This window comes from Xenopus laevis, chromosome 5S (genome assembly GCF_017654675.1).
Source record: "Xenopus laevis strain J_2021 chromosome 5S, Xenopus_laevis_v10.1, whole genome shotgun sequence".
In the NCBI taxonomy this organism is placed as follows: Eukaryota; Metazoa; Chordata; class Amphibia; order Anura; family Pipidae; genus Xenopus; species Xenopus laevis.
The window spans coordinates 38200961-38226681 of NC_054380.1; the positions used below are offsets into that span (position 1 = coordinate 38200961).

Sequence of the window (25721 nt, forward strand, 5' to 3'; positions counted from 1 at the left end):
GAACATTATCTAGGGCACCTGACATAGGGGGGATGTAATTAAAATCCCAAAGAGAAAAACAATTTGCACCAATAAGAATAAAAATCCACATCTCGCAATGTAATATTGTTCCTTAAACTGTTATTGTATTGCGAATTTTAATTGCGCATTACAAATTTTAATGGCACACTCTTAAGAAGTGCTTGAAGGCGTTGTAATCGTTTGGAGCAAACATAACGACTTTTTCAGTAAGACGTTTTATTACATTTACTGCGCTTTGGCGCAAACCATAAAATTCGCAAACAGTCTTCCACCGTCGGAAGTGGTCGCTAAACAGTTTTCAGGTTCGCATAAATTATATTAAATTCGCGCAAAGCAAAACTTGTCCACGCAAAGGCATAACTTTTCGCATTGCGATTAGTTTTTCCATTACACACTTTTATAAGATTCCTCCGATAGTCCTTTATTACTCTCATAGAATAGGAATCCTAGTTAATTAGCATTCATCTGAGGGTGCAATAAACTGACTACAATAGCATATGGTTTGGTAATCCAGAAGGAAGACAATGCTTATGTATATCAGTCTTGTGTCTATGTCTATGCAGGATTAAGATGTGTGGTTGCACTACCTGGCATTCACTTCAGCAATTGTATCAGTACTGTTATTATAGTTATTAATAACAACAACACATATTTATAAAGAGCTGACATTGTCAGCATTATTGTAAGTAAGTGAGTGCATACATTGAATATTCAGATTTTTATACAAAACATCCAATAACGGATACAGTACATCTTATTACTCCACAGGTCGGGATTGTAAAAACTATAAATGGGTCCATAGTGTGTTTTACACAAAAAATGTATTGGCCTGTATAGTGCTTTTTATTACATACGGGGATTGTTTTCACAGCTCCTCTCTATTCTAAGCGCTTTCCTATTCTATAAAAAAGACATTCCTCTTTAACTCTTGTGTCAGCGGGCATAGGCCAAAGAGCTAACACTATGGGCCACATTTACTTAGCTCGAGTGAAGGAATAGAATAAAAAATACTTTGAATTTCATGAGAGTCCCTGATTCAGCTAATCAGACTTATTTTGAACGCTGGTGCACCAACAATAACTATTTCTCTGTTATACCGAAATATGGTGTCCCCAGTTAACCTGCTTGACCTGCCATATATCAAAGCTTGGCAAAGGGAACTGGGTATTACCCTATCAGAAGACGATTGGCTGAAAGCCTGGGACAATTTGAATCATAGCTCTCTTAACACTATTACAAAGGAAGCTGGATAAAAGGTGCTTTTCAGATGGTACTTGACCCCTGCTAGGTTAGCTAAAATCCATTATAGCTCTAGCAACCAATGCTTCCGAGGCTGTTCATCCCCAGGGAATATGGCCCACATTTGGTGGACCTGCCCGAAAGTGGTCAGGTTTTGGGTTAGGGTCTATAACCTTATCTTCTCGGTTTTACACTTGAACTTGCCAAAGGCCCCCCAGGTAGCTTTGCTTGGGGTACCTCCTAAGGAGACCCCAAAGATTAAATTGAAACTACTAAACCACATATTTTTGGCAGCTGGACAATCTATTGCCAAAGCTTGGAAATCTCCGACTATCCACTTTTCCCAGTTTAAGAACAAAATAGACTGGATTTATATGAACGAACGGCTAACTGGTCTAGCTACCGAGAATTCCCAAAGGACTTTGAAAATTTGGCAACCCTGGCTTTTATACAGATTTAATGGGTCCCTCCCGTCTAACCTTCTGCAGACATAATACCTAAGGTCCCCTCTCTATCTCTCACCATGTAGAGTCATCTCCCTGATTCTAATGCCAGATATGATACCCAATACCAGTACTTCAAGTATGTTTGACCATTTTCTTATTTTTTTATTTTTATTTCCCTGCTTAGCTTTACACTCTATTTTGGGTTTTTGTGTTTCTGTTTATGTTGACAGAACTAATCTGTCTAATTGCACTTCTGTTCTGGAGACTACTTATATGTATGATATTACAAGCTTCACATTTACAGTCTTCTAGTGTATGTACCTGGAGTCAGCTCCCCCTTACTCTTACTGCGTCCTAACACCTACTACGGCAAGCTAAGGGGCATCCCTGGCTCTCAACAACACCTGCTTGAATGATAGGTTTTTTTACAGTATGGAACTTCCACCTGTACAGCTGGGAAACCCCCAGTCTTGTGATTTTGATATCATTGTCACGTGTATTAATATTGATGTGATATGTCTTTTTTCAACTATGTACACTAAACATTTTCTATGTTTGTTTATACCCTGCAACTATTCTACTGTATGAAAAGTCTCATAAATAAAAATATTTTGAATTTCGAAGTATTTTTTTGGCTACTTCGACCATCAAATTGGCTACTTAAACCTTCGACTTCGTTTCGAACTAAAAATCGTTCGACTATTCGACCATTCGATAGTCGAAGTACTGTCTCTTCAAAAAAAACTTTGACCTCCTTCTTCGCCACCTAAAACCTTCCGAACCTCAATGTCAGCCTATGGGGAATTTCTGATCGAAGGAATTTCGTTTGATCGATGGATTAAAATATTTCATAATGCATATTAAACACCGTTCATTTTGTTTTAAAATGGAGATAAGGGTGTTGCTGTAGGTGACATATTTTAATTACTGAAACTCTGCTCCTTCTGTAATTCACTTGCTGCATATTTCAAATTAAAATCTAACCATAAAAAGTGGATGTGCAATTGTATTTAATTCAGCGATGTTACTTTACAGTATTATATAGTAATATACCAATAACATAACATCCACATCATATTTCTGCATATACTGAAAATAAATTCTTCATAAATGCCAATTAATTACGCTTTTTTTCTTCACAGCACTGGTTTTGCTTAAATTTCAATTCACAAGAACATATTTATCTCAGCTATGGTATTTTGGAGAGCAAACGTAAATCATTGATGAAGGAACAGCAATGGGATCTGCTACGTTCAAAAAGGCAGCTTCATTGGATGAAATTCTGTATACATGCATTGAGATGTTTGGTATGTTTTTTTTTTTTCAATATATTTTGGAGTGGTCATTAGTACAAAGATTCATTGAAATGAAAACTCTTGGGGTGATATGGGCGAATCGTTCTTTAAACGAAATAAAAATAGGAAATAAAAATAAAATCTAAACATTTATTTATTCTGAATTGCAGGCATTAAAAGGGTTGCTCATCTTTAAATTAACTTTAATACAATGAAGAGAGTGATATTTTGAGACAATTTGCAATAAGTTTTCATTATTTATATGTGGTTTTTGAGTTATTTTGCTTTTTATTCAGCAGCTATCTAGTTGCTAGGGTCCAAACTACCCCAAGTTGCTTAGAATTAGCAATTCTGTAACATACTAAAAGTTAACTAAGGTGAACCACCACTTTAATATTTCAGATATCTGTTTATAGTCTACAGAACTGTGTACAAAATCCAAAATTTTTTCGACCAGTTTAGTAAGTGTCTTTTTTTACTCATTAGTAGAAGATTTTGACAATTTGTTTCTTGGAAGACTTAAAATGAGGATGAATTATTGACATTTCAAGCAGTTTAGCCAGTAAGGTGGGCCAAATCAGTTGTAATACAAACAGTATAAGTCTTACTTTTATTCTCAGTGGCTGGTATACCTACCTGTAGATACTGCCATTTTTTCAGAGGTATATAGCTCAATATGCATCAGTTGAACAATGGCTTGTTATATTCAGCTTCGGACTGGGGGGGCTGTTCCTGTTGAGGCTGCCATATCAGGGACCCCCCCCCAAGCCACGCGTCCCTGCTGCAACCCCCTCTCCCCCCAGCTCATACCTTCTTATCTATTATGCGTCTGCAATCAGAACATGGGGAGGTCAGGGATTAGTGCTCCGTTTCGGTGGGAGTCAGGTGACTGTGGCTCATGGGGGATGCGAGGGCTGAGTCCGGCCCTGGTTATATGGATGGTAACAAATCTAAGCAGCCAAAAAGCATACGGGGAACCCAAATTCCCTCTGCTATAAAAGAAACACAGTAAAAACCATAAAATGTATCCATGTGTCCGACTGTTCACATATTGTTGCCTCACCAAACAAGAAAACGAGAGAACAAATATCACTTTGAGACATGCAATTATCATCAGCCATTGTGTGTTATTTTGGCTAACCCTGAATCCACAACTACTGATTTAATTGCAATGCCAGAGCCATATAATGCCAGACTCTAAGCTTTTGTGAACAGGGCTTTGCAACTCCAGTCCAGTTCTATAATCTTTTTATGCAAGTGTGTTCAAATCCGATTGCAGATTTCTTATGATGCTATTGTTGTTCACAACATAACTCACTGGGGATCTACAAAACTGTGATAATAATATGATATATATTTTTTCAGATGAGAAAGGGAATGTTGACAGCAACCAGTTACCAAGAATTGTCTTGTTAATGCACCGTTGGTATTTGTCTTCTACTGAACTTGCTGGAAAACTTCTTTCAATATATCCTTTATAACTGTCACATACATAATAATAATGCAGCCCATTATTTTGGGCTCTTAAACAGACCAACAAGCCAGGGATGAAAGTGTTAGTCCATGCGTGAGCCAATTATTATTTCTTTTGTGGCTGATTTCTGTCTGGGGTTTTTTTTTTGGGTGGTGAAAAAAAATTCCCTTGGCTGAGGACCATGGTAGGCTGGTTTATAAATGAGCTTTCATTTGAAATATTGTGATTGCATTATAAATTTTGATATGCTCTGAGCACCATAATGACCCCACTATCAGCTGATACATCTCAATCAATGTCAGCTTACCAACATTGTAAGCTAAACGTAAATAGAAAAGCAAAATGAAGCTAAGTATCATGGGAGGGCACAAGATAACTAAACATTGTGACTGATATAATGTGAACATACTCGGATATGTACATGATATCAGCACTGGCTGTCACACAGATTACTAGCAGGAAATGGAGTCAAAGAAAAGTTACCCAAAGTTAATCAAAAAACTGTTTTTAGTACATTTCCATAAAATAAAGAAGGTAAAGATGGCTGAAAAAAGGACAAAAGTAACAAGGGCTGCTGAGACGTTTCAGACAGTTAGAATGATGTCTCAGTGGATGCTTGTGTTTCTGGGCTCAAGGTAATGGTCTCTGACGTTCCACCAGCAGGGAGGGGAATGTAATGAAAAGTGAAACGTTTGCTGGTCTAATTACCAAAATCAACCAATCAGCATGTTAACCTGTTTAAAAGCAAACATCTTATTGGTAGCTATGGGTTACTCTTTGAGTATGGCGGAATATTTATTTAACAACTGAAATGTTTCTTTAACTTTGCTATACCTATCGCAACGCCAGTGGAGATCACTGCAATGAACATCGATTAAAGACATGCTATTTTATAAGGTACTTTATATATAACTATATTTATGCATTTGGCATTATTTAACAAGATTTAGATTTTCAGGAATTATCATTATTAGCATCAAGTTAGGTCCAAACAGCAATGGTTTTGAGTACACCTGTACCTTTGGGCACCTTAGGTACCTTTGACCTGTGAGCTGGGGGGCACACCATTGAACATTAAACTAGCAGTAGCCATTTAATCAAATTTATTGAATAGTGCTGGCTAGTGATGTGCAGGAAAGGTAAAACGCAACCAGACCAGATCCTAACCTTAACCCACACCGACCCTAATCTGCTAAATATTGCCATTGTAGGGGCCGCAGCTGACCCGTACACATGTAATCTTGCTCTGTATGCTACTTCTATGTGCACCTCTGGTTCCAAGGGAGCAGTGGAGGAGTGAATTTCCCCTGTCTGACCTGCACCCAGCCCTAACCTATAGTGGTTGGCCTAATTTCAATACCTGCCAACACTCAGGTCACAATCACTTGTGCTGTCTCTACTGTACTCTGAAAGTTAGCTGGCATCTAAAAATAGTTAGTATGATCCATGAGCAACTTTCACGATAAGTGCAGTTGGCCAAAAAGTCAACCTGCACCTGATGCTAACCCACCCCCACACCAACCGCCTGAATTTATAGGCAATCAATGCTCACTAGAGCATAGTAAGGTTTTGGGCGGGTAGAGTGGAAGGAAGAGCTCAACCCAAACCCACCCATGACCTGACAATCATGTACAGAAGTCAGCCCAAACCTGTCTGGCCTGCAGGTAAACCACAAATTTCAGGCCAACACACACTGGGGGTTCAGGGGCCCTCGGGGCCCTCCGGACGATCTCGCACATGTGAAAGCACGCAGAAAACTGCGTCCTGGGTGCCCTGCTGCATGGCTTGCACCCGGGCCCGATCCTCATTATTTATGTTTTGTTAATATATGAAAGGGTTGAATTATTTCATCAGACCTGTTGCCTTGCTAACAATTGTTTCAGATACTGGATTTTAGAGTTCCCTGCAGAATTCAATTTGGATTTGGGCTTGATTCGACTGATGGAAGAGCTCAGAGAACTAGTTTGCAAACTGGGACACGAAGAACATATAAGTCTTATAGACATCTCTACCATGTGAGTCAATTAATCACGTCCTATTTTGTTACTTGCAAATTCAGTTTTTATATACTAAAAGATTGTATCAGTCTGCAGTGATTCATAGAAAAGTTCATTATTCAGAAATGCAAAGTGCCCCGCCCAATCAATGTGTAAAATGTAAAAAGTTGGGCACACCCGCTGTGATGTTACAAGCCTTTATTTGAAAAGGAGTGTGTGCTGTCAAGTTGTTTGGTTCTCTTCATGTGCAGAAAGATATAAACCCAGAACATACAGAAAACTGTTACATATTCTTAATTTCATCAGCAAATTCTTACAGATTTGCTTTAATGTAGTTTTAATAAGTGAATGTGCCATTAATAAAGGCAAACCTACATTGGCCTGTTGTGGGATCTTGCCAGCAGTGCAGTTTCCCAAGATGCTCTGTCAGCACCTGTGGCTATTTTTAGCAAACCATTGATGAGTACAAGGTCGATTTAGCTGCATACATGTTTGTTTTGCAGTACAGTTAAACTGGGAAACTGATTTCTTCTCATTTCATGACATTGTGTGAATGTGTTTATGCAGCAGCAACTAGTTAATCAGCTCTTTTGATAAGTGCAACACAGGGGAGAAGAGATGGAAAAACCTCTCACTTAATAAAACAAGCTTATGTGGGAAAAAACCCTGGTTTTCCTCATGTGCCCTTTTTTGAAATAGATAAATCCTACATCCAGCTCATGCTGGCTTATAGCTGCCAGCTACACACAATATGTCATTCAAAAAGAGATATGGGGGCAGGAAAGCATTGACAACCTTTCTGTATAAAGTTCATTCTGTAACATAAGGTACCGCAAAACCCAGAACAAACCCCAAGGTCCCAGTCACGGCTCACGCTTCTGCCTATAGCAGCCGCCTTTCACTTCAGGACGAGCCCTTCGTTATTCTGATGCCACCAGGTCTTAAAGTGAGAGGACCAAAGGGACTGTTCTGGGCAGACAAGGAAAACGAACGTGTACTAGAAGCACATACCCATAATACAATGTTTTTTTCTCCCACAGCTCCAGAATTATTTTGAGCTTAAAGGGAAACTTTACAAAAACATAACTTAAGCTTTTTGAAAATTAAACATAATTTCAAGCAACTTTGCAATATACATCTTTTAAAAAATATACAGACTTTTCATGATTTTTTATGGTTTCTGGCTGTTCCCTAAGCCTAGCCCCCTGCTCTCCTGCTGATCTCGCTGACCACTTTGCTGAGCTTGCTGACTACTGTTACTTTGTATCAATAGTCAGTTGTCTTTAGCCTGCATCCTCCAAACCCCACAATATCCTGTGCACGTGATTTCAATGAGGAAAGGAACATAACTGTGCAATGAATTTTGGGTTATGTAGTTCCTGCATGCTGTCTGTAAGCTGTGGAGAAGTTGTTACAATTTGTAACATCAGTGTTCAGTCCCTCCTTCCCTGCCAGAATTTCAAATGATGCAGAAAGGGAAGAACTGTACAGCTGGATGTCAGCATAAAAAATGAATGTTTTTGAAGAAACAGGTAACTGTGATGGATATATTAGGGTTTCTGTGTTATATGGGCCTATTTATCAAATTTTGGTTTGAAAGCCAGAGTTCCCATTTAATCCTTTCTGTATCACTTCCACTAATCAGTATAAAAATGTTGTTAAAGGGAATGTAAAGGCAAAAAAATAAATTCCAATTTTGACTTTCTTTAATGAAAAAGAAACCTATCTCCAATATAATTTAATTAAAAAATGTGTACCATTTTTATAATAAACCTGACTGTATGCAGTGAAATTCTGCCTTCATTTACTGCTGTGGATATGAATTGTCAGATGGTCCCTAACTGCTGAGTAGGAAAACAATCATACTTATTAACAGCAGGGGGAGCCGCCGCCTTACTTCCCAGCCATGCAGAACTCAAGCAGCTTTGTTTATGATGATCCCTAAGCAGCACAGACCACACTGAGCATGTGCACAGTCTTAGTCTTGCAAAGATGTTTAACAAAGTTACAAGATGGTGACCCCCTGTAGCCAACTTTGAAAGCATTAAGTTCATGTTTATATTTAGTATATAAAATACAGCATTTCTAGCCTTATTCTATTTTAGACTTTACATGCCCTTTAAAGTGTACTTTTAATGAATGGCCCTAATACATACACAGCATTGCAGCCATCTGAGCTCAGGCACACTTGTACTTGTATTTGTGATGTTTAAATGTTATACAAAAATTATCATTAGGACTTATTTGCAATTATTGTGGGTTTTCATCATTGTAATTCTTCTTATTTTCTACTGTTTACATCTATTTCTTCAATATCCCTGCCAAGGGTAGGAACTGTTTAATGAAACAAATCTCCATTGATGAATTACTATACAAGACCAGTGAGATGATGTGCCAGTCAATGTTGTCTCCTTTGTTACAGCCCATCATATGACTGGATGCGAAGAGTCACACAGAGGAAAAAAACATCAAAGAAGGGAAAGGTTTGTCTTCTGTTTGACCATCTGGAGCCGATTGAGTTGGCAGAGCACCTAACATTTCTAGAATATAAGGCCTTTCGGAGGATATCTGTAAGTTAACGCGTCGCCTTCTGGAAAAAGAAAATGCTGATTTGCTGTTATTTCATGAACGGATATAATTAGTAATTAGTTAAATAACTTATTCTATTTATAGAAGATTAGATAATATAGATCATAAGATCACATAATGTCTAGTGCCCAAGTTTCTGAGCCCAAGTTTTACTCTGTCCCTAGTCAGAGCCATATTCCACACCTGCCCTAGGCAATGCTATATACCTGTAACTGTACACAAACTCCTAGGTGCCCTTATGTTAGGCACTCCCAGTGTTTTAGGGTAAGGCCACACGAGGAGATTCGGCGAGATTTTGTCGCCTGGCGACTAATCGCCTCGTCTTCTGAGAGACAATCTCCCGGAACTGCCAGCGTGTTTTCCCATAGGCTTTAATGAAAAGTCACCTGCACTAAAGCACACGCGGCGATGCGTTTTCCATAGTCGCCCGAAGTTGCCATACTCATTCCATTAACCCCAGTATAGTCAATTTATAGAAGGTGCATTCATCACTCTTTCTCTCTCACTCACACACAAAAAATAAAACAGTGGTTTATTCACTGGCATCATGGAAAAACTGACTTCCAATGCACACTTACCTATGTAAAATAGTGAGATAAGAGGTGTCAAGTTTCTTCTGTATTCAGCCTAAAACGTGATTTCAGCCTTCTTTACTATGTTACAATTTTACTATATTAACTAGTTTACAGATTACCAGAGCTACGTCATCCATGGGTGCCTAGAGGAGAATCCAACCTTGGAAAGATCGATCGCTTTATTCAATGGGATCTCTAAGTGGGTGCAACTTATGGTACTCAGCAAACAGAGCCCACAGCAAAGAGCACAAGTAATAACCAAATATATTTACATTGCACAGGTAAAAAATGTTATATCACTAGAGAGCAATGTTTCTTTTCTTTCTGTCCCTATTTCTAAATGCTAAAGCCTATAATAATTATGTCTGTTATCAATTAACCAAAGAACTTTTTCATACTATCACAAAATATCTAACTTCTTCTCCTTAAAAAGTTCAACTTTTTTATGGCCTATTTACATTATTATATACAGGTATGGGATCTGTTATCCGGAAACCCGTTATCCAGAAAGCTCTGAATTACGGAAAGGCGTCTCCCATAGACTATATTATAATCGAATAATCCAAATTATTAAAAATGAGTTCCTATTTTCTTTGTAATTATAAAACAGTACCTTGTAGATCACAACTAATATAAAATGAATCCTCATGGGTAGCAAAACCATCCTATTGGGTTTGTTTAATGTTTACCTGATTTTCTAGTAGACTTAAGGTATGAAGATACAAATTGCAGAAAGCTCTTATCTGAAAAACCCCAAGTATTTTGGATAACATGTCTATACCTGTACTATATTGTGCTATACAGAGCCTAGAAATATGGATATGAGGACTATTAAGCACAACTGCAAAAGTTTTGCAACTGCTGTGAAGCAAATTGGTACCATTCATTAAAGGTACTTACATCTAATGCCATCCTTTGTATCCAATGCATCCTGCCAAACTGTGAATTGTGCACAGTGTGTGTATTGACAATGGGGAATCCTGGAGTTATGGCCACCTTAAAGGTAGTTGTAGCTCCAGGATTCCCAAAAAGGCCAGTGACAATATTTACATAGTTTAATTGTGTTGAAAAAAGACCAAAGTCCATCAAGTTCAATCCCTCCAAATGAAACCCAGCATCCATCCATACACACACTGACCCCTCCATACACTCACATAAACTATATATACTCATACACTAACTATAGATTTTCACATCACAATAGCCTTGGATATTATGCTTGTCCAAGAAATCATCCAAGCCACTCTTAAAAGCATTAACAGAATCAGCCATCACAACATCACCCGGCGGTACATTCCACAACCTCACTGTCCTCACTTTGAAGAACCCCCTACGTTGCTTCAAATTAAAATTATTTTCTTCTAGTCTGAAGGGGTGGCCTTTGGTGCGGTGATCCTCTTTATGGGTAAAAAGGTCCTCTGCTATTTGTCTATAATGTCCTCTAATGTACTTGTAATAAACACAGCGTATTAAAGAATAATGTGAAGAAGTTATTTGGACACTCAACAAATTGCCATCATGATTGTAACCATTTTGCATGGAAATGCACATTTAACATGTTCCAGGCACATTGCCACCTCGTACCTGCTGTTATGCTGGGATTGTGAGTAAAAAACATGACCAGTTGCGTCCAAAATAGTACTTAGCATAACACTATTGAACTATAAATGAGCCTTATAAATTTATTGTACTGTGAATGAGCTCAGGGTAACACGGTGGCTCAATGGCTAGTCTTGTCTTGTCACCAAGGGGTCTTGAGTTCAGTTGTAGCCTGGGCACTATCTGGTAAGAGTTTCTGTGTTCTCCTTGTATCTATGTTGGTTTCATAAACAGTGCCGTATCTAACAATGCAAAAAGAGAATATAGTACAATGTTTATATGGTGATGTTTGGATCAATATATATCAGTTTGCTCAATGAGATGTCATCAAACTGTCCCCAAACAACTACAGCATATGCATTATGCATAGCACCATACTGATATTTTCATAGCTCTCCTGCTCTCAGCATGTGCATGCATGGGGAATATTCAGTGCGTGATGGAATATTATAATAAATGGCTGGTTAAATTACCAAGTCTAGAGAAATTATACCAACGACAGAATACAGATAGTCCTTGAACAAAACACATACATGATACATGCTAATGTGTGATTTACTCAAGATAATTTTTTTTTTGGTTCCATTTCAGAAATTACTTCAGCTCCAGAATTTTAATACACTGATGTCTGTGGTTGGTGGACTAAGCCACAGCTCCATATCACGTCTCAAAGACACTCACGCCCATCTCTGTGCAGATGTCACAAAGGTAGAGATACATTCAATCATTGCATTAGTTATCAAACATAATCGAGGATTCAACATTTTATAAATAAGGGGAAAAAAACATTTACAACTACTTCCAAACAAAGTCAGTGATGTAGAGGTGCCTGTTCCAAGTAGTAACACATACAATATGGTTCCCACAGACATTGATTGGAGAGCATGCTAATCCTTTTGTTCAGGTGAAATATATCATGAGGGGATTTCTCTATATAGGAAAAGTAAACCTTAAAACAACTAATGTAAAATTGATCAGGATCCTTTTCTTAGAATTTTTGCTATTTACATTATTTATATTTTCAGTTTCAGAGCTATTTTATTCATTGTTAATATGATGAATTTGTAACTACCTCGCCACCTGCTGGTCAGAACCTGTAATTGTACAGTCAAAAAGATATACCTTCAGAAGCAAAACAGAGAAGTGTTCTGATGTTGCTCTGCTCAGGAAAGAGATCAGAAACCTCAGATGTCTTTTCCCATCTCATGTATATCTGTTTGACTATGCAAGTTACAGGAACTGTTGGTGATTGTTACAAAATTCACTGGTCATTTATAAACACTAAGCAAATTTGCATCTGGGCAGAAACCCATGACAACCAAAGAGAGGTTTGCTTCCACTGTTATGTGTGCAGCTGGCTGAAAAAAATCTAATCACTGATTTGGTTGATTGGTATCAACAAATTTGCAAATTTGCCCAGTGTTTATAAATGAACCCCACTATCTTAGCATTTTGTTAACAATTTAAATAGCTCTTAAACGGAAAAAAACTGTAAATTGCAAAGGTGCTTAGTAAGTGCTTAGTATTGTACTATGTTTTCATTGTATTTTTGACTTGAGCTCCTTGGATTTTGATGCAGTTTTGTACTGTAGGGTGTGAGCTCTCACCCTCATATGTAATAAAAGGCACAAAGTTTGCCCAGGAGCAGTAACCCATAGCAACCAATAAGATGCTTGCTTTTAAACATGTGACCAGGGAATTCTACCTGCTGATTGATTGCTATAGGTTACTGACCCTGAGCAAACTTAGTGCCTTTAATTCCATAAACTTCTAATTGTTTTATAGTATGGCTTTTAACATTCAAGTAGCACAAATGCAACACATTGGGTATTGCGGTAGTTTATATACACTGACTTGCCTTAGGACCATATTAACTTGTACAAAACATGCTATGAAGTTAGTATAAAAAAAACACTGTGTAGTTATAAAGCTTAGTTTTTAGTCTCTATGAGACCATGTTCCATGTTCATTGAAGTTATTGAAGTTATTGAACTCCAGACTAATGCTAAAAATTATGCCGTAGAACAGTGGAACTTTATTCTTGGCTCCATTCCACAGCCTAATAAATATTCAGAATTGTTCTCAGTATACAGTGGCATTAAAGTGATGATGTTTGAGGTATATCAACACCATTTCATACACATCTTTAGAAAAATACCCATTTTTATTATCTTGCCTTCAATATATATATATATATATATACACAGAATAATAAATATTTGGGAGGCTTAGCCTCCAAAAAGGGACAAACTGCTCTAAATTTAAGTATAATAATTGCTCTCTCCTAATACTGGTATGCAATCCTTTATCTCCTGTAATACCTGTAATGCAGGAAGCTCCGAATTACAGGAAGGCCATCTCCCATAGACTCCATGTTAAGCAAATAATTCTCAAATAATGATTTCCTTTTTCTCTGTATTAATAGAACAGTATCTTGTACTTGATCCCAGCTAAGCTGTATGAATTCATATTGGAGGCAAAACAATCCTATTGGGTTAATTTCATTTTTAAATGATTTTTTATCAGACTTAAGGTATGGAGATCGAAATTAGAAAAAGTTCAATTATTCAAAAAACCCAGGTCTCAAGCATTCCGGATAACAGATCTTATACTTGTATTTCACACTGTTTCAATGTAATTAAAAACCTGAATATATCTAGTAGTACCACCATCAATTTAATCTTGTTGTTTGCAGGTCTGGGATGAAATGACTGAGCTGGTCTCATCTAATGGAAACTACTGCAACTATCGAAAAGCATTTGGCGAGTGTGAGGGATTTAAAATTCCTATTTTAGGGGTTCACTTGAAAGACTTAATCGCCGTGCATGTCATTTTCCCAGACTGGATAGATGACAATAAAGTTAACATTGCTAAAATGCAGCAGCTGTATGTAACCTTCAATGAACTGGTTTCCCTTCAGAGTGTGTCTCACCACCTAGAGACCAGCATGGATTTGATCAATCTGCTAACGGTATGTTGTTTCAGTTATTTATACATGTCCAACAGCACATTCATATGATATACTATTTTCATATGTTGTCTTGTTAAATAGTCAAAAGGGTTAAAACAGCTATGAATGTACTATGGCAATTGCAGTATTGATTACAATTAGGGATTTATTTATTAAAATGTGAATGCCAAAAACTCGAAAAATTCCAGTTTTTTTATTTCTATAAAATCTGATTTTTTTGTGGAAAAAAAACCCTCAAATTTTTCGAGATTTATTATACTCTGAGGATGGAAATAGTCCAAATCCGAAAATCCGACATCTCAGACCTACTGAGATTATATATAAATCAATCGGAGGGGTCCCTATCCTACTTTATGTGGCAGTTTCTGAGGTCTGCACTGGAATTAGCCCGAAAATTCGACTATTTTGGACTTTTCAGGGCAAAAATCCGAAAAAATCTAGCGATTTCTATTTTTTTTTTCATCTCTAGAAAGAAGGCAGTAAGTTGCTTAAAACGTTGTTGTTTTATGCAGTTTACTGCCATCACCTGACAAGCGAATGTACCCGCACTGCTATGCAATTTTTTTTGGGGACGTTTCAAGGGTTTTCTCCCTGACCACAGAGCTAGTAGTCATTGTCTTAATTTTGATGGGTATTATATTTCTCAACACACACACACACACTACCATTAAAAAATCAAACATAATATATGGAGATATTGTATTTATTATAAAATGTAATTAAAGGGAATATTTCCATTACATAACTGAATTAATGACATTGCATGTGCTGTTTATAGCAGGCTGCAGGAAGACATTTCCCTTTGCACACCTCACTTTCTGTTGTTTCTTGCCTTAGAGGACTACATACACCCTCCTGACCAGGAAGCAACAGTGCAAAGGGAAATAACTTCCCTAGTCTGCTGAAAGCAGTTCATGCAATGAAGCCCTATCGAGGTACAGTACAGCGTGGGGAATTCTGAACATATACTGTATTATTCCAGCATGTTTGCATTTATATAAACTGTAATGTTAGTAAAAATATGACTTCAGAAGCCTAACTTGATCCTTACCAAATAAAATAACAACTTAAAATAACTAAAAGGAACTTAGGTGCAGATTCACTAACGGGCGAATTTTCACCAGCGTCAGCTTCGCACAAATCGCACCACCTCGCCAGGCGCAAATATGCTCTACGAATACGATAATTCACTAAAATGTTGAATCGTCCCGGGAGTCAAACGCTGGCGACTTTTCACTAGCATTACTTCGGCTGTGCGAGCATTTCATAGCAAAGATGCGCTAGCATTCATTTGTGCCTAGCGAAACTTCGCTAGTGATCTTGAGCTTAGGTCAATTTGCATAGGGCGGCAAATTAAAGTTGTATGGACGTCTTTATTATAAATGTTGCTGCAAATGGTTTAAAGTTACTGGTTTTTATTAAACATGTCCAGGGAACCTTAATAAAAGACAAGCGAGTTAATATAATGCCCTACACATGAGCCCACTATAAAATTAACGTTCCATATGTTAAAAAATGTCTGGAGAAAAACGGTTACCCAAAAAAGTAATTTAGGACCTTTGCAGGCAATCCTGCTCAAACAAAGGAAAAGTCTCCAGCGTTATTGAAACTTTAAGGCATTTTCGCCACACAGGATATGATGTAAGTGACAGAAGATTGAGGAAGATCTAGATTTGGCGAATGAGTTAACGTTCAGTAAAATCCACACTTTAGTGAATTTGCAGAGTAACGATTGTTCCCAGAAAGTAAAGTCGCCTGTCGATAGAGTATGAATGAATGCTAGCGACGGTCCCATGCGCTGGCGAATTGGCGACTGCGGCTGTTAGTGAATTGGCGATGTCCCTGCGGGTGGCAACGCATGTTTAAAGTCGCTAGCTTTAGCCACTTCACCCTTTAGTAAATCTGCCCCTTAGTGTCTTAGTGCACAGACAGACATCTGAGTTGCAGTCTTCCTTTCTTTGATATTTCTTTCAACCAATATCAGGTTTTAATTATACCAGTAATACAATATTTAATTCACAATGCAAGTGTAATCACAGCATGAATATACTGTACCTAACATGAAGCATGCAATGTGCCTGTACATATTCCAATAATCTAAAAGGTTTCCCATTTAATGTCCCAGTCAATTTAGGAATTGATCCATCTGGAAGATCTAATTGACCTGCCAATCTAATGAATTGATAACTATAGGATGGTAAATCATTTTCGATGCTATGGGCAATGTTACATTAAATCTTTTTTAAAAAAACCTAATAGATTTGATCAGTATTTGATCTTTAAAGTAATAAATACCAATGATCTTTATGGACTGACCAGAATTGATCATTTCATAAAAAAACACTAGTAATGCAGCCCAACAGAGTAAAGGAGAGGAGTCCCGGCATAGGGTGAGGTTAGCAATTATATTCATTGGAGGGGTGCCTAACAAATTGTCCCCCAGTTCTTTAACTCTTTTCTTGTCTTTTAATGAATGTGGTGTTGTAAATACTAAGATTTATATTTCACAAATATTTGATAAAATGAGTGCAGACTTTACTAAAAATACAATTCTGTAACTTTTTTTTAGTTGTCACTGGATTTGTATCACACTGAAGATGATATTTACAAGCTCTCCTTGGTGCTTGAGCCACGGAATCCTAAATCGGTAGGACACACATTTTGCATATCTACTTAAATACCTTGGGGCAAATTCACTAAGATGCGAAGTTGCGCCAGGCGCAACTTCGCCGCACTTCGCCAGGCGTAGTTTCGCCAGGGCTCCGCAAATTCACTAAAATCCGAAGTTGCGCACAGGGGTAGCGTAAGGTTGCGAAGTTGCGCTAGCGTTGATTCGCTATATAAAGCGAAGTTACGCTAGCGAAGGCTAATTTGCATACGGCGCGAAATTTAAATTTCAATGGAGGAACACGTATCTGCACTACAAATGGCTAGAAAACCTTCAAATCAGCAAATAAAAATTTTATTTTGCCCTACACATGTGCCCACTGTCTAGGTAAGTTGCCATGAGTCAGGAAATGTAGGGGGGAGGAAGGGGAGCCCCAAAAAATGTTCGATCTTTTTCAGCCTATCAGCCATCATGTAGAAAACACGCCAGCATTTTTTGGGACTTAGAAAAAAAATTTACTTTTTTTTAAACAATCCCTATCTACTCTATTGCGCTTCGCCAGGTCTGAGGTGGCGAAGGAAGTCTAGCGTAAAAGGTAGCGTTCAGTACACTGCGCAAGTTAGTGAATTTGCGTAGTTTCGTCGCTAGCGAAACTTCGCCTGGCGTAAGGTTGCGAAGTAACACTAGCGAAACTACGCCAGCGTTCGTTAGTGAATTTGCGCAGTAGCGAATTAACGCTAGCGTTCGGCGCTTCGCGGTTTAGTGAATTTGCCCCCTTGAGAGAGGATTATGTGCCAAATTATAAAGCAGTGCAATGTATTTTTCAGCAAGATAAAGTAAAACGTTTGTGTTAAAAAAAAGTTTTATCGTTGTCCTTAGAAGTAGCCCATTAGTAGAGTTAAACAGCATATGTATGGTGAACAAAATTCCTAAAGATCGAATGCTAGACCTTCAAGTTAATGGGACATGTTCAGTAAGCTCTGAATTTCTAAAAAGTGATGTAAAAAGCTTTAGTAAAAATGGTAGAGCCCATTGCCAGCGTTTATGTTGCTTTTTGAAGCAAACACATCTTACCTGTAATAAAACAGGAGCTTGGACATCTAAATGAAGATATAATAAATCCTTATTAGTGGCAAAACAATACTACTGAATGATTCATAAAACCCCAGGTCCCAATAATTCTGGATAACAAGTCCATATCTGTATATCTAATTGCTGTTTAAGGGCCCAGAACACAAAAAGATACACACACGATATTGTTAGCCTCTCTGTAGCTTCTCTCACAAACTATTTCTGGTTTGCTTAGGGGGTTTTGATGTACAATCTTTCTTTTTAGGTGAAACTTGAGTGATTTACTGTAATGTAGGTAAAACATTAGACAGTTTGGATATAACTTTCTATTACCTAATGCATGTGCTTGTATTTAGTGATGGGCGAATAAATTCGCCAGGTGCGAATTCTTGATGAATTTCCATGTTTCACCGGCAGCAAATAAATTCGCTGCATCAAAAAAAATCTGCCGCGCGTCAGAATAGTCGTGCCTATAAAAGATTGTCACGCGATAAAATTATTCGGATGCCCATTGACTTTAATGCATTTTGACAAAATAGGAGCACTTATAAAAATTGTTGCAGGTGCCGAAATTGAGATGCGTTGAAATTATTTTGATGCCCGATGATGAAATTTTTTTGCTGTTTTGTGTTAAATTCGCTAATTTTCCAACGAATTAAAATGGGACAAATTCGCCCATCACTACTTGTATTACTTTATCCCTAATTTCTTTGCAATTCTTCTCAGTCCGCATGTTTCAAGGTATCTGTCAGACTTACAATCTAAATAATGATGCAGTAACTATGGACTTTTATTTAAATGAAAATGTGGCATTGATAGGGCACATTGTCCTTCAATTGTTTTGGTCCTGAACAAAGATATTCTTCAATGCAGGCATTATCTACGAATGCAAACAGTTATTTCTCATGAAAAAAAAATCACATTAAATTGTTTAATAAAAATAGCACTGAACACATGAGTTCAGTGTAGTAGTTTTTTCAGTAAAATTATAAAGTGTTGGTCAAGAAGAGTCTTGCTCATGTAAACGGAAAGAGGCTTCCCACGCAATGTATTTTTATGTATATTTATGTCGCCTGAGTTGGTGCTGGGGTTACGATAGAGATCAAGTTGTGCTTCGTTGTGTTTACATTTTCACTTGCCACTTCCTGTTTAGCCAGATACAATCTAAAATAGTAAGACAGTATCACATATCTCAACTCTGATAAGAACATGGAAACTTTTTTTGTAGCTTTCATTTTTTTTTTTTAAAACTGTATTTTGCCGTCAGTTCTACTTTAGAATAAAATAAAGGAATGTATTCAGGAAGTGCACTGATAAAATTCATTTGATAAGCTTTGTAAACCTCTTGATCTTTTAGATATAAACCAGGGCCAATCACAGGCACAGCACAGCTCACAAAGACCAATTTGAGAAAATGCACGCACAAATATAAAAGAGAGTACAAAGCAGTAGAGAAATGAAGAATTTTCAAATGACAATTTCTCTCAAGTGCTTGAGGTTTACTCTGCTTCAATGTTAAATCAGCTTTTCTAGAAGACGTCAGGTATTTTCAGTATGTCGATAAAGTACTGTAAGCACCGTTCAGTGACCTTTTTCAGCTCCACTTATTTTAATGACCTTTACTTAGATGTCAATAAATAATCACTGACATTCTACATCTGACAAACCTCATCTGCACTCCACATTTTTTCTGGAATTAATAAACGCTGTGACCAAGACAGAGAAAAATCTTTGAATTCTTATATATTTTAAATGAGTAGAAAATATGCGTGGGTTTGTGTATAGGCCTAGAAATATAATTATGAGCATCTTTTTTAATCTCTGTATAAGAAAAGCATATTTAACTCATGACAAATGAAACTTAACTAACTTGACTGGTGTTTATATAATAGGACTTACGCCAATAATTACACCAGTCCCCTGGCTTGGCTGCTTTGCACCATATTGACTCAGATATGCACCCAAACTGAATTGTTATTTTGTAAATGAAAATATACATTGTAAAATATATTGATGCCTCAACAGCCAACTTCACCAACAACTCTGAACAAGCCAGTTGTACCACTTGACTGGGCAGCAGTAGTAACTACAAAGCCTGATCCCAATATTATCAGCAAGCACATCCGCAAACTTGTTGAGGTAAGTTATTTACAATTATTTTTCATTCCAACTTTTCCATAATAGAACAAAAACAAACTCCTTTTCAAATATAAACCGAATACAAACCGAAGTGCAGCAGATAAGGTATTCCATGGAACAACAAACAATAGTTCTGCTTTGTTCAGCCATATTGTGCATGGGGTATCTACGTTGGAGAGTTATGAGAAAGCTTTACAGAACAAAGGGGTAATTTATGATGACCCTGGAGCACTATGAGGCATTAAGTGCAAGAAGCACTTGTGTCTGGGGTCATGCTCTGCAACCCTGGCCTTGATTTTGTAAACACATGCACTTGCATATATACTGAACTACTTATGAGACAGGGGACCCGGGAATGTGTAATGATTAATTGGCCAAATCAGTAGCACTTCCATTGTATTTAAACACATTTGAACTTAGCCTTGGAGTGCACCCACAACCCCCCTTTTTTGTAATTTATGATGACCCTGGAGCACTATGAGGTACTAAGTGCAAGAAGCACTTGTGTCTGGGGTCATTTTCTGCAAAAGGGCTTATTTGTACCCTGCATGATAAGCTCTATATACTAGATAACAATACCATGTCATCTTAATGTTAAAGGAAAACTCAACACCCCACTAATAAAAACCCCTACCCTACATAGTCCCCCCTCCCTGCTTCACCCTCCACACAGTTGATAACACCTGTAAATGCCAATAATCCTCTTGTTGCAGACTCACGACAGCAGAGCTAATGGGTGCCATCTTCCGGCTCTTTGGTATTCTTTGGGTTTTCTTCCCTCCCTTGGGCAATTTCTGTCACTTTTGGAGCATGTGCAGTTGTCACAAACCGGAAGACTGCTCCAACTGCGCATGTGCCGATATGGCGATCACTTCCCGAAGAAGACTGAAGAGCCGAAGATGGTGCCCATGAGCTCCGCTGCAAAGAGAGGTAATCAAAGTAGGTGTTATTACCTGTGCAGGACGAGCAGGGAGGGGGTACTATGCAGGGTAGGAGTTTTTATTAGTGGGAAGGTTCCTTTCTCCTTAAGTTTGACTCTCATTTGGGAATCTACTTGCATCTACAGTATGAATAAGATTTGGCTACCTACTTTAGAGCGCTTAGGGACGCAGTGGGACAGATTTATAGAAGGGTTAACATCTCATTTAAAAGTGTGGTTCACCTTTAAGTTCACTTTAAGTATTTTATAGAATGACCAATACTAAGCAACTTTTCAATTGGTCTTAATTTTTTATTTTTGAATAGTTTTTTAATTGTTTGCTTTCTTCTTCTGACTCTTTCCAGCTTTCAAATGGGGGTCACTGACCCCATCTAAAAATAAAAACTCTGTTATTGTTACTTTATATTACTCATCTTTCTATTCAGATCCTCTCCAAGTCATATTCCAGTCTCTTATTTAAATTAAGGCATGGTTGCTAGGGTGTTTTGGACCCTGGCAATCAGATTTCTGAAACTGCAAACTGGAGAGCTAATGAATAAAAAGATAAAAATAAAAAAAAGAATGAAAACCAATTGCAAAAGTCAGTTTAAACAAGAACTAAAGCTTAACCGAAGAAGTAAGGTAGAAATGTTGTACAGGTATGGGACCTGTTAACCAGAATGGTCGGGACCTGGGGTTTTCTGGATAACGGATCTTTCTGTAATTTGGGTCTTCGTGTCTTAAGTCTACTAGAAATTCATTTAAACATTAAATAAACCCAATAGGCTGGTTTTGCTTCCAATAAGGATTAATTATATCTTAGTTGGGATCAAGTACAAGCTACTGTTTTATTATTTCAGGAAAAAGGAAATCATTTTTAAAAATTTGGATTATTTGGATAAAATGGAGTCTATGGGAGACAGCCATTCCGTAATTCAGAGCTTTCTGGATATTGGTTTTCCGGATAAGGGATCCTATACCTGTACATTATGTTTGGGGTTTCTATAACAGTTGAAGGCAACCACAGCCTTTTAGCAGTAAATATCTGTACCCCCAAAGATGCCCCAGTAGTTCCTCATCCTCTTTTCTGCTGATTCACTGCACATGCTCTCTGCTGCTGTCACTTACTGAGCTTAGGGACTGACTCACAATATACTGAATATTTATAATATAAATATCACAATATAAGGCTGATAATTTAGATTATTGGCACACGGCAGTTCTGGAACCAGCACAATTAGCATCAGAATGAACTTTTAGGCTGGTTCGGTAAATTCAGTGTATAAAATATGATTTTTTTTGCCACATTTATTTTTTTTGGTTAAGTGCTTCTTTAAAGGTGAACAGCCCCATTAAATAAAAAAAATAGAAGAATGTGCAAAACTGAAATTGTTTGTATGGATGATAACAAAGTGATATAAAATTATATTTTATAGTCTGTTTTCCGAAATTATGACCATGATCATGATGGATACATTTCCCAAGAGGATTTTAAGAGCATAGCTGCCAACTTCCCTTTCCTGGACTCCTTCTGTGTTTTAGACAAAGACCAGTAAGTTATCCCATGTGACTAAAGATTGTTGTTGACTTACATTGGTATAACCTCTTACATTGTTATAACCTCACCACTGGTGTTTAAGCTAATAGTAAACATTTTGTCTTTTTTTAATCTTTTCTATATGTCTGTGAAAGATACTGAACGCTGTATTCAGCACTGGATTGGCATCAGCATCGTCTAAAGCACTCGAAGGCCAAGCCCTCCTTAACCCCCACATCCCTCCCCCGCCCCAGGATCACTCACACACACATCCTTTGTTCCTACATCTGGAGCACAGAAGGACAGGGCACGCATAGATTTAAATTATGGGCAAAATCACCTGTGCTCCAGTTGTAGGCAAGGTTTAGGTGCAGCATGATGCCCCCTTAATTAGTGGCCGTAATTCCGTGCCTGTCTGTCATATTATTATAATACAGGCAGGGTATCTATTATCCAGAAACCAGTTATCCAGACAATGCTGAAAGACAATGTCATCTCCTATTTTTATGGCATAAAAAATAAATAAATAAATATATATATATATATATTTATATATATATATATTTTTTCATCCATTTATATACAAATATATATATATATATATATATATATATATATATATATATATATATATATATATATATATATATATATATATATATATATATATATATATATATATTTGTATATAAATGGATGAATTCTTTATGGTTCAGAGCTTGATTCAGCATTTATTCTTACTATTCCATTTGTGTCTTTACTTTTCTTTCCACTTCCATTTTTCTACTGGTTTCCGTTTCCTTTTTTATCCTCACTGTTATTGGCTATTCAGCCTGGCATATTTCCTTTATGTTTTTCATTATACTAGCAAGCTACTACCTGTATTTTCTTACTGCAGACTGGATTCTTTAGCAAAAATCACTTATATATCATGGGTATAATTTCAATCCCCCCTCATATGATAGTTTCCAGGAAACTTCAGGAATTATTCACAGGCCTAAAACATTACTATTTTGTCTAGCCCTAGTTATTTAGCCTGGTTTATTCTTTGTGGTAGTAGTGGTAGTAGTTTGCTGAAACTGTGGAAAGCACATACACCACTGTCTCGTAGTATTCATCCTGACTTATTCCTTGTTGCTAGTGGTAGGTTGGTGGAGCCATTAGTTGCGTATGGATGAAAAATGGATGGTACTATTGGAAGAAGTGATTTGTGATTAGCTGTGTAACTGTTTGGAAGGAGTAAGTAAGAGTTTGTGTAGACATAAATATTTAGGGGCAGATATATTAAGGGTCCAATTGTAAATTCAAATTTTCATATTTTTTTTGTGTCAAAACAAATTCGAATTTAAAAGCACCAACTCAAATGTAAATTTGAATGTGAGATTTATCACACCTCGACCATAGAAACAGTTCTAATTTGAATTATCGCTACCTAAAACCTGCCAAGTTGATTTAGAAGTGAATGGCAGAGGTCCATTGAACCATTTGAATATGGTGAATTGCCTTCCTGACATTCAACTTTTTTTTTAAAATTCGATTCAAATGTTTCAGGTCGGGACTATTCAATCGAATATTAGTTATCTGAGTTTTTCAAGATTTGAGTACATTCAAATGTATTACATTAAAAAATAATTACATCAATTTGAAATTTGACCTGTGATAAATCTGCCCACTAGAGTATTGTATTCCCATGCCTTTTCTCTTTGATTGCTTGAATGCACAGAAGTAATTGTTTCTTTAGTTGTAGGCACATCAATTTTTTTGTTGAATGTCCTTCAGTGCTATGAAAATAATTAATATTTAACAGCAAATTTTACAGCACTATAAACACTACATCTGTTTCCAATTCCCAAGTCTGTCCATTTGCATGAGTAGTTTAGGATCTGTTTATAAGTTAATGATTAGGGGATTAGTTCTTTTTGTCTGTATTTGTCATAATTAGTCATTCTATTCTTACTGATTTGGCTTTTCATTAGTGAGGTCATTCATTCTGTGAAAAAACAGGTGTCAATTGTGGCCCTTATTTAAGGAACGAACATTCAACAAATGTTGTGCATGCTGTTTAGAGTGCATTTCTCTCGGAAAATCTGAGTAAAATGGGTCGTTCCAGACATTGTTCAGAAGAACAGCGTACTTTGATTAAAAAGTTGATTGGACAACAAATAAAGAAGTGCAGAAAATGATAGGCTGTTCAGCTAAAATTATCTCAAATGCTTTAAATTTGCAACCAAAACCTGAAAGGTGTGGAAGAAAAGGGAAAACAGTCTAGCAGAAAGAATCCCAAGGCATACAGGATAATTGCAAGCAAGCAAGCTGCCTTGCGTATTTATTGCGAAGTGCAACGTTTCGGGGTCACTCCCCTTTCTCAAGCATCAATCAGGGAAAACAACCATTCAAATGGATAGAATAGCCAAAATGGCAAATACTCAGCCAATACTCAGCTCCAGGAGGATCAAAGAAGGTCTAAAGTTACCCGTGAGTACTGTTACAATTAGAAGACGCCTATATGAAGCCAAGCTATCGGCAAGAAGCCCCGGCAAAGTCCCATTGTTGAAAAAAAGATGTGTGTTGAAGAGGTTACAATTTGCCAAAGAACACATTGACTGGCCTAAAGAGAAATGATGCAAGATTTTGTGGACTGATGAAAGCAAGATTGTTCTTTTTGGGTCTAGGGGCCACAGACAGTGTGTCAGACTGACCCAAACACTGAATTCAAGTCACAGTACAATGTGAAGACAGTGAAACATGGTGGCACAAGCATCATGATATGGGGATGTTTCTCATACTATGGTGTTGGGCCTATTTATCTCATACCATGGATCAGTTTTAATATATGAAAATACTTGAAGAGGTCATGTTGCCTTATGCCAAAGAGGAAATGCCCTTAAAATGGGTGTTTGACAAGACAACAACCCCAAACACACTGCTAAACAAGCAACATCTTGGTTCCAGACCAACAAGATTAATGCTATTGGCCAGCCTTATTCTAATAGAAACCTTGTGGAGCCAAGAAATGCAGAATAACTGCGGAATGTAACAGGTGCCAGAAGTTGGTGGACTCCATGCAACACAGATGTGCAGCAGGTCTCAGAAATACTGCTTATACAACTAAATATTAGTTCAGTGATTCGGAGGAGAGCAAAATCTTGAAACATTTTTCAGTTTATACAGTGAATGTTTGAGTTTGTAAAGAAGAATGCAGACATTGCTATTTTTTTGGAAAAACGTAATATTCCCTTTT

General features: G+C 37.3%; 1 protein-coding gene across 3 annotated transcripts in view; it reads left to right on the forward strand.

Moving 5' to 3' along the window:
• The window catches only part of rasgrp3.S (RAS guanyl releasing protein 3 S homeolog), a 63511-nt gene that overhangs the window by 27276 nt on the left and 10514 nt on the right, over positions 1-25721 (forward strand). For 2 of the 3 annotated variants that reach the window (XM_041564423.1, XM_041564422.1), the window contains exons 2-12: positions 2849-3013; positions 4367-4469; positions 5310-5372; positions 6359-6490; positions 8895-9042; positions 9744-9917; positions 11827-11943; positions 13931-14206; positions 16776-16853; positions 19911-20024; positions 22380-22495. In XM_041564423.1, the coding sequence (XP_041420357.1) occupies positions 2944-3013; positions 4367-4469; positions 5310-5372; positions 6359-6490; positions 8895-9042; positions 9744-9917; positions 11827-11943; positions 13931-14206; positions 16776-16853; positions 19911-20024; positions 22380-22495 (1391 nt within the window). In that variant the 5' untranslated portion in view covers positions 2849-2943. The remainder of the gene's footprint in view (positions 1-2848; positions 3014-4366; positions 4470-5309; positions 5373-6358; positions 6491-8894; positions 9043-9743; positions 9918-11826; positions 11944-13930; positions 14207-16775; positions 16854-19910; positions 20025-22379; positions 22496-25721) is intronic. The other variant, XM_041564424.1, reaches the window with a different exon arrangement.